The sequence below is a fragment of the Mus caroli genome, unplaced genomic scaffold (genome assembly GCF_978045245.1).
Source record: "Mus caroli unplaced genomic scaffold, Mus_caroli_1 scaffold_8, whole genome shotgun sequence".
In the NCBI taxonomy this organism is placed as follows: domain Eukaryota; kingdom Metazoa; phylum Chordata; class Mammalia; order Rodentia; family Muridae; genus Mus; species Mus caroli.
The window spans coordinates 124,173,751-124,183,935 of NW_028227263.1; the positions used below are offsets into that span (position 1 = coordinate 124,173,751).

The window sequence follows — 10,185 nt, forward strand, 5'->3', positions numbered from 1 at the left end:
TCTGTGCAGTACTTAGAAACAGACATACTGTCAAGGTGTCCTTTCAGAGCCCACCCCCACATGCTAGATGTAGGTCCATATATAGAGAATATGCTGTGTGCATAGAACTTGAACACAACTCCCCCAAACTATGACTTTATTTGTATGATTTTATTATTTTGTCCCTTGGATTTTGGTTTTATGTGTTGTTTTGAGGCAGGGTCTCACTGTGTCGCTCCAGTTGGTGGGGAACTCTTGCTGTAGACCAGGCTGGCCTTAAAGTCAGAGATCTGCCTGCCTCCGCCTCCTCCTATGTGTTGGGATTAAAACTGAGCAATATCTGAGCCCAGCACAGTACTCTACTTGAAAACACTACTCAAAACCTGGGTGTGATAGCCCAGCCCTGCAATTTCAGCACCTGAGAAGCAGGTTGCATGGGGCTGAACAACCTGTACTCCCGGCCACCAACAGGCTCACTGGTCAGGACCTTTCAGGCATCTATTCCTGTTCCCCTTAGGGGCTGAGGACATCATGACAGCCCAATGAGACTCTTGTGTTACAAAAAAGGCACCGTGATGGGCAAGGCTTCAAATCCCTGTACTGTTGATTTCCTTTATATTCCTGGGCCATGGTGGAGCAGGTGGGAAGCGAGCTGTGGAGGGGAGGGGAGCATGAGGCCGGGAGGAAGCAGGGATCAGTAGGAACAGCAGTGTGAGGTAGGGAGATGATTCAAGACCTCCCAAACCAAGGAGATACACTGATAGGACCAGTGCCTCCCACTATTTCCTCCCATATTCACATTCTGGATCCTAGTGGGAGAGAACAGAGGGCCTGTACTTACAGTGGCCTCCCATCCTGTACTTCTGAACACACAAGGGGCCAGCACCCCATGCCCTACAGCATCCATCACTGTCTCTATTGTCTTTTGTTGTGTTGAGTGAGAGATGGAGACAACCTGGCCTCAGACATGGAATCTTTCTTAACTTCCTCAATGGGTGTGACTACAGGGTGGGTCACAAAAATGGTTTAATTCTTAGTGTTTGTTAATGCTGGAGGTGGTGGAATACAGGGCCTCTAAGCAAGCAAATGCTCTACCACTGAGCCATGCCCCAGCCCCTCACTGGAGGATTCTAGGCAGGAGCTCTATTGCAGATCATCCACAGCCCACCAACACCCTTTCCCCTTTGTAGAGATTCTGAGAGTCTGGAGTCTGACTACGTGGCCCAGGCTAATCTTGATAGCATGATCCCTTTTCCTCATTCTCCCATTGCTAGGATGGCAATCTTGTGCCACCACACCTTGCTATAATCTTCATTTTGGGGGGACATTATGGGTAAAGATAGCTATCTGGGCAGCATCAGCTGGCAGCCTCTCCTTGTACAGTGCCCATCCTGAAGGGTCACAGATACCCCTTTCCTCTTCCTCCTCGCCTTCCTCCTCCCTTCTCCCAGCTAGTCACCTCCTAAGTTCTAGTCTGGTCACTAACCCATGTCCTGGGTCTCCCCCATGCCCTCACACCCAGATGTGTCCTCTTGACTCCCTCTCCTCTTTTTCTCTCTCCTTCCTTTTTCCTCAGACACCCCCCAGGCCTCCCGAGATGTGGGTCCGCTGGTGTGGGGGGCCGTGGGGGGAACATTGCTGGTGCTACTCCTGGCTGGGGGGTTCCTGGCCTTGATCCTGCTGAGGGGGAGGAGGAGGCGGAAGAGCCCTGGAGGAGGAGGAAATGATGGCGACAGAGGATCCTACGATCCAAAGACTCAGGTGTTTGGGAATGGGGGACCTGTCTTCTGGAGGTCAGCATCCCCTGAGCCCATGAGGCCAGATGGCAGGGAGGAAGACGAGGAGGAGGAGGAAGAAATGAAGGCAGAGGAAGGCCTCATGCTACCTCCACACGAGTCACCTAAGGACGACATGGAGTCCCATCTGGATGGCTCCCTCATCTCTCGGCGGGCAGTTTACGTGTGACCCTACGATATAGACACTGGACACATGGAAACACCAAGTCCCACCCTCACTGCCAACCACACCAATGCCAGCCAGCAACGATGGCTAGGGACCGGTTGGACTGGTTCTTCTGGGGCACACTGGAGTTGGAAGGGCACCGCCCCTGCTTTCAGGATAGAGGACAAGTGGAACCACACAGACTCCTATCTTTAGGGCCTCATGGAGTAGGGGACCCCAGGAGCGCCATGGTGCACACTCAGGACTCCTCAGAGCTTGCTTTCGGCCCCAGCCTAGCCCTGGCCCCGAAACACTCAGGAGCTAATAAATGCCTTGTCGGAAAACCTTGGGGGTGTTTTGTAATCCATCAGACCCCTCTCTTTGTATCCTGGGGAGTGACTGGGTGGGACAGGGACCACTCAGTATGAAGGAATAAAACCAGCTGGGGCCCAGGTTGGGAGATCTTAGGCCACTTGTACTCACCCCTTCCTGAAGCTGCAGGGACTTAGAATGTGGTCTCTGACCTTGAGGCTCTGAGCCATGAGTGTGGGGAAAGTGGCTTGAACTCTTAGATAAGAGGCCGGGTGGGTGACCAGACTGGCTTCAGAGCTGAGCTTCCTTAGGAAGAGCAAAGCTAGCTGCCTTGGTCCTGGGTCCTAATGGTAGGGGGTTGGGGAGATGCGGGGGGGGGGGGGGCGGGGGGGCACACCACAGGTCTCCTTTCACTGGTGTAGAGGGTCCTAAGAATGGAGGGTGGCTTCTCTCTCTATTTGGAACTACAAGGCTATAGAGGCAGGCGTCAGGTGTGGCAATACCCAGATGGCCCCACCTTAATATCCTCAAAGCAGCCTGTCTTTGAATGCCTGTCTCATTCTGATGTGTCTCTGAGCCCCCACACCACACACACAAACATATACATATGTGTCTGTGTATTGTGTATGTGTATATATACATACATACATACACAATACATAGACACATATGTACTCAAACACAATGCACATACACAGATACACCACAGTGTACAGCATATGCAGACACATACAACACACAGAGACAACACTACATATACAACATGCACACATACACATATACATCATATACTTACACAGGCATACACCACACACACACATCTCTCACATGTACACACTGACACACATAAACTCAAACGCAACATGCATATACCACAGGTACAACATGCACACACGTTTCTCCTCAAGCTAGCAAGCCTTTTGACTCGGGGCCCCCAGAGCATTTGCTCCTGAGAGAAGTTGAACTCTTATCTTCCCCGCATACCCATGGCCTCTTGGGACACTAGCTAGGATCCGATGCCACCTTCTGGGTGGGAGGAGCCGCCAGGAGGCCAGGTCACTGGCACTTCCTCAACCAGTAGTCATAGATCTCAGATTACCAAGCCTATGCCTGCCATGCTGGGGACAAAAGAGTGGCCCGGGTCACAGAGCCTTGACCTGTGGGAATGTAGCCAGCCAGCAACAATGGCAGGAAATGCTGAGTGTTTGATATGGCCATGTGCAATGCACACCAGTTAGCCAACATACGCACACTGGAACCTTCTGGGGGACAGCCAGCTGGAGAGCGGATGCTGACTGTCCCCCTTGGGCAGCTTCCGCTCCATGTGTGGGAAGCACATTAACTTCACAGATGACACCTGTAAGGTTTTGAGTCCTTGTCTCTGAGTGTTCCTTGTGAACCCGCCATGTTCTCAGCCATGGAGGGCAGGGCGGGCAGTCGGCTTGATTTGCACACAGATCCCGGCTTACACGCCTGCGGTGTGTCTGACCCAGGGCAATGGATCTGGTGAGGAATCAGGTACTTGCTGCAGGAACTCTGCCATTAGGGGAGGCACACAGAACAGTTGGGATTAGGATGCCTGGAGCTCTCTGACTGGTCTCCTGATGGGCCGGAAAACATCGCATTCTGATCATAAGGGGTGGTCCTCCTTCCTCGCCCCCCATCCCTCTCTCTCCTCTTCAGTCCAACCCAGAACCGCTGCTGTTCCTGTTTTGTTCTTTTAATTTTTTTTTTACAATGGTCCTCAAATGCTGCAGCCGAGGTTGAACTTGAACCTCTTCCTGCTGCTTCCGCCTAATATGAGGGCTGGGGGGAGGTTGTTTTGTTTGTTTTGGTCTTTGAGGCAGTCTTGGCTATGTAGCTGTAACTGGCCTGGAACTCACTATGTAGCCCAGGCTGGATTCATACTCTGCGATTTTCCTGCTTCAGCCTCTTGAGTACTGGAATTGTAGGTGCCTCTAAACTCACACCTAGCTCTTCTCCCTTAAAAGTACCCTGTGTCCCTGTCTGCAGTACCCAGAGGACCCAATGACCCTTCACAGATTCGCCCTGGCTGGCTGGCTTAGTGGGTGCAGCATGCCATGACTTCCTTGTCCCCTCCTACTCTGTACATGTGGCCAGTTCCATCTTGACATTAGATAGCATCCAATCTCCTTGTTTGCTGTTGGCCAAGGCCAGCCTGAGCTACAGGAAACTTCAGCTCCGTGAGGGTGGAAAGTTCCTGTTTTGAGTACACCTCTATGCAGATCAATGTTCCTGAAACCAGGTGCACAGGGTGATTTGATAAAGCCAAGCCCCTGGCCATGACAGGGTTGACAGGCAGGGGAACTCCTTAGACATACATAGAGCACTTGCCTAGCATGCTTGAGGCCCTGGGTTGAGTTCCCAATGCAGCCAAAATGAAACACACAGCACTGCTGGTATGATGGCACATGCCCATAATGCCTACACTTGGAAGGCAGAGGCATGGATTTATTCTGGTTTACAGAGAGTCCCAGTCAGCCTGGCCTACAATGTGAGACCCTGTCTCAACAAATACATAAAACAATCATTTTGAAAAGTCTGGCATAGGTAGTATCTGAAGGAGAGGGCTGGCAGAAGCAGCTGTGAGTTTTTCATAATGACCCCAATGCTGTCTTTGTCCTGACAGAGTCACCCAGCACAGCAGGAGCAGGGGCCACTGGTGGCATCATCGGAGGTATTATCGCTGCCATCATCGCCACCGCAGTGGCTGGCACAGGCATCCTCATCTGCCGACAACAGCGGAAGGAGCAGAGGCTTCAAGCTGCGGATGAGGAAGAGGAGTGAGTGATGGGCTGGGAGGAGGGACAGCAGAGCTGGGAGCATGGAGTGGGAACCAAAGGAGATCATTAAGGCAGTGTAAGACAAAGATGCTGCCATAAATAACTGAGATGTCAAATGGGGTGCTGAGGAAAGATTTTTCTCTTCTTCATGAAGTGTGGGTGTTAGAGTCTATCTCCGAGACACTGTCAGAGCCCAGGTTCCCACCATCTTGTTGCTCCCTAGGGCTTGTTCCCTAGAGCTTCAGATCTTAAGGACTGCTAAATGTGGGAGGTAGAATTAGGAGAATTAGAGTTCAAGGTCATGCTTCCTCTGTTACATGAGGCTCAAAAAAACAGCAATGAAAAAATAAATAAATAAAAAGTTGTACAGTAGCCAGGGAGATTAGTCAGTTTGTAAGAACCTGGCTTGCATCCCTAGAGTCCTTGGGGGCGGGGCGGGGGCGGGGATTCATCTCCGTGAGTTCATGGTCTGCAGAGTGAGTTCCAGGACGGCCAGAGCTACACAGAGAAACCCTGTCTGGGGCAAATGAAAAACAAATTTATTTTTATTTTCTGGTGTGTTTGCTTACATGTGGTCTGTATACTAACTACATGCATGCATGGTACCCAGGGAGCTCATGAGTTGCCACGTAGATTGTAGGAATAGAACTAGGGTGTTTTGAAAGAGCAACAAGTGTGCTTAAAGCCATCTCTCCTGCCCTTTATTAATCTTTGTGATAGGACTCCACTCTAAACCAGGCTGTCCTAGAAATCAGAGATCCGCCTGCCTCTGCCTCCCAAGTGCTGGGACTAAAGGTGTGCGCCGCCCCCACCTGGCTTGTTGTTTACGTTTTGTAAAATTAGGATTATTATGTGTTTGTGCATGTGTGCACACAGGCCTTGGCATGGATGTGGAGGCCAGAGGACTCATGAAGGCACAGGGTTTTTTTTTTGTTTTTTTTGTTTTTTTTGCGTGTGTTCTGGGGATAAAGCATATCCCCCAGTTTTCAAGGCTTTCATCTGCTGAGCCAACTTGCTTGCCTGGTTTGTTTGGCTTTTTTTGTTGCTGTTTTTCTTTTTAAAAGATTTATCTTTCCTGGCAGTGGTGGTGCACACCTTTAATCCAAGCACTCAGGAGGCAGAGGCAGGTGGATTTCTGTGAGTCTGAGGCCAGCCTGGTCTACAGAGGAAGTTCCAGGACAGCCAAGGCTACACAGAGAAACCCTGTCTCAGGAAAATATATTATTGGTATTTGTGTCTGTTTCTCTTTGTGTGTGAGTGTGTGTGTGCGTCCCACACACAACTGTGTGTGTGACTGTCTCTGTATGTGTGCCCTCTGAGAGCAGAAGATCTTGAATCTGGGAGTTTGAGTTATTGGCTATTGTAAACCCCCTAATGTGAATGCTGGGAACTGAACCTGGGTCCTTCAGAAGGTCAGGCAGTGCTCTGAACCTCTGAGCCATCTCTCCAGCCCCCTTTGAAACATTTAGCTCCCTGTGCCTTGATTTGTTTTTGAAGCAGGATCCCACTATGCGGCCCTGGACGGCCTGGAGCTCCTCACAGAGCCGGGGCTGGCACTGAAGTCAGAAATCTTCCTTAGTAGTAGGAATGCAGGTATGGGCCACACACCTGGCTCACTTGCTTGAAAGAGAATTTTCTGAATTCTTTCTGGAGGTTTCTGGGACTGTGACTTGCTCAGTCTGACTCCCACATGGCACTGGGGCAGGGGCAGGGATGGTGCTGAAAAATCCTGTAAAACCCAGCATCTCCTACCTACCCATCAAGTGGCCAGGCTGGCAGGCAGGGCCAGTGTGACCAGTCCTTTGTTCCTCTGGTAGAGAGAACCATAGACACCTCCTGTAAGAGGAGAAACTGGGGAAGGGGGGCTAACCTCCCATTGATCTGCCTCCTACCCCTGATTCCTGCAGACTGGAAGGACCTCCCTCCTATAAACCACCCACCCCAAAGGCCAAGCTGGAGGAACCAGAGATGGTGAGCTGTTCCCCTAAAACCCGAGCTACCCTGCTTCCATACCCTGCCTTCCTCCCTGGGGTCAAGCTGGGAGGGGGCTGTTGGCCTGGAACGGGGCTGGCTGGGAGCAGCAGACATGAGGGTCCTGGTTTACTCTTGTGTCCTCCCACAGCCCTCTCAACTCTTCACCTTGGGGGCCTCAGAGCATAGCCCAGTGAAGACGCCATACTTTGATGCTGGTGTCTCTTGTGCTGATCAGGTGGGAGCTTCCGGGTAAACCAGGGTGGGCTTAGGGGGTGGCTTAAGGGTTGGGGGTCAAGGTTGGGTAGAGTGGAGTGACATATGAGTTGGGTAGAGAGAGTGCACATAGGAGTTGCCCAGGGCTTTGCCTACAGCGGAGACACCACCATGGAGCCATTCCCCAGGGGGCCCCCACTATGATGGAGACACATCGGAGACCATCTTCTTGGTGGTCAAGAGTCAGATAAGGAGACCGAAGCAGACTGAGAGATCTGATTAGCACTCAAGGTTAAATAAAATAAATATTGAGGTCAGAGCTGTGCACCATAGCTCCACCTTGTGACCCCAGCACTTGAGAGAAGAGAATCACTGTAAATTTGAATCACAGGAGATTCAACCAACCTGAGCTACAAGGCTAGCATGAGCTCAAGAGCGAGATTTCGTTTCAGAATAACCAAGAAAAGCAGCAAGATCATTGACTCAGCAGTTTAGAGTGTGCTGTGTCATGAGGACCAGAGCTGTGTCTGAGCCACATACCAGGCACCCCCCAGTGCCTGTGACTCCAGCTTTAAGGGATCAGATACCCTCCTCTGGCTTCTGCACAAATACTAGTACACACACACACATACATTTCCAAATATCTAGAAAAAACAAAACCAAAGCCAAGCCTGGTATGGGGTACACACCTGTAATCTCAGTATTTGGGAACTGAGGCAGGATTGCTATGTTTGGATCCAATCTATGCTACCTAGTGAGACCTTGTGTAAAAGAAAACAAAAAAGCCAGTCAGATCGTAACAGTGCACGCTTTTCATCCTAACACGGAGATGGAGGCAGGAGGGTCAGGAGTTCAAGGTCATCCTTGGCTACAGAGAACACCTTGAGTTACATAAGACCTCTTCTCCAAACACACAAAAAGATTAAGGTTAGGCTGGGGTTAAAGGCAGTTGGTCCTGGTTGTTTGCCCAGCATGCACAAAGCCCTGGATTCAGTGCTCAGCATTTTGTAACTACAGCAGCCCAGACCTGAGTCTAACACTCAGGTGGTTGAGGCAGAAAACTCGGGAGACTGAGACGGGCAGATCTGGCCCACCAGAACAGCCAGAGCTACATAAAAAGAAAAGAAAAGAGAGAGGAGAAAGAGAGAGAGACAGACAGACAGAGAGACACACAGAGAGAGAAAACACAGAGGTCAAGTTTTCTTGGGTAAGGACTGGGTTTCAGAGATCAAAGAGGAAGACAGACAGTTTGGTCCAGGGAGAAACGATGGCAGTGGTGTAGTTGGATCCGATTGGTAGGGGGCAGATCTAGGATGACAGCCGGAGACCGAGGTGACTTTGATATCTTACTTGCTCCCTCCCCACTTCTAGGAGATGCCTCGGTATCACGAGCTGCCCACTCTGGAAGAGCGGTCAGGGCCCCTGCTGTTGGGGGCTACAGGCCTGGGACCTTCTCTTCTGGTGCCTCCAGGACCCAATGTTGTGGAGGGGGTTTCCCTGAGTCTCGAGGATGAGGAGGAAGATGATGAGGAGGAAGACTTCCTGGATAAAATCAACCCTATTTATGATGCCCTGTCCTACCCCAGCCCCTCTGACTCTTACCAGAGCAAAGACTTTTTTGTGTCACGGGCCATGTATGTGTGAGGGAGGCACAGGGGCTGACGTCTCACCTTTCACCCTTGACCCATGAGCTTTCCACCAGTAATCTAGGACACTCTGACTTCCAGGCAGACCAGGGACAACTCTCACCCATTGCAATCCACCTGTGACTTCTTAGAGGCTCCACCATGACGTCCAATCTATGATGTCTGAGGCAGGCAAACCTGCACAACTGGAAACTGGGGATTTTTATCTCCCGTGGCAGGGAGCTCAGCATATCCTTCTGCACCACCTGTGACACCCCCCCACCCCAGGACTCCTAAGACTGCGACCCTTTGACCATGCCACTCAATATCTCAAGAACCCTTAAAGTCCCAAAGGACCTTGCACTTGTCCTCAGGCAGTAGAGTCCAAAAGATATGCAAGAACGGGATCAGGGGCTCCCTGTTGCTCAGACCTGAGCCCTCCAGGCAGCAGAAGCTCACCTGATCCCTCCCCACCCTGCTCCCCAAAGGTGAAAAGGAGAGGATTCCCCAATGTAAGGTAGGACCTCCCCATCTCCACCCACTCCTGCAGGCAGGAATCTCAGGTTTGTCACACCCTCTCCTCAGCACCCCAGTTCCTGTCTCCAGAGCATGAATTCCAGGTCCAGTGCTAGAGGGGAGAACCTAATGCAAGTGTGCCTTGCCACCCCAAGTTTGGGAGACTCTGCTCTTATCCTGACGACTACTGAATTCTTTTAGCCCCTACCCAGTGAGAGGAGAACTACATATCCCTCTTTGGGGGATGGTGTGTGTATGTGTGTGTGATGGAGAATCTGGGCATCTGGGGTGGGAATTTTATTTTGTAAGCATTTCTTACATAATATGAGTTTCTACTTTGATAAATTCTTGTGTTTTCTGTGAGATGTGAAGGGAGTGGGGTAGAATGAGGACTGAAGCTTGAAAGGCATCCGTGATCTGTAAGTCAACACAGAATAGACTCCCGTCCCTCCCCCAAAAAGTAAAAGAAATGCCCCAGAAATTAATGAGTAATAAGCAAAACCGCATCAACCAAAAGGAAAAACGATAGGCATGCAAGAGGTGTCTAAGATCATGAGGCAAATAAATTTTCAATGAAGCCCCCAAGGCGTGATGGGTAATGGAGCTAAACGAATGAGCCAGAAGCAAAGTAAGAAACGAGGGCCGTAGGCGTAGTGGGTAGTCGCCAGAAGGTAAAAGATTCCAAGATAGTTCATTAGAGAAAGGCCGGAAGGATGGGAAAAGTGAACGGGCAGATACGAGCTAAACCGAGCCAAGGGATTGAAGCTCAATGAATGGGGGAATGAATGCTGGGTAATGGGAAAGGAATGAATGGGCCAAAG

The 10,185-nt window shown here is 50.7% G+C and overlaps 1 protein-coding gene across 2 annotated transcripts in view; it reads left to right on the top strand.

Moving 5' to 3' along the window:
• Nectin2 (nectin cell adhesion molecule 2) overlaps positions 1–9,942 on the top strand; it is a 33,135-nt gene extending 23,193 nt beyond the window's left edge. The window contains exons 6-9 of one of the 2 annotated variants that reach the window (XM_021166282.2): positions 4,883–5,036; positions 6,944–7,007; positions 7,159–7,245; positions 8,595–9,942. In XM_021166282.2, coding sequence (XP_021021941.1) covers positions 4,883–5,036; positions 6,944–7,007; positions 7,159–7,245; positions 8,595–8,867 — 578 coding nt within the window. In that variant the 3' untranslated portion in view covers positions 8,868–9,942. Of the gene's footprint in view, positions 1–1,555; positions 2,265–4,882; positions 5,037–6,943; positions 7,008–7,158; positions 7,246–8,594 lie in introns of those variants that run through there. The other variant, XM_021166283.2, reaches the window with a different exon arrangement.
• The last annotated feature ends 243 nt before the right edge of the window (positions 9,943–10,185 follow it).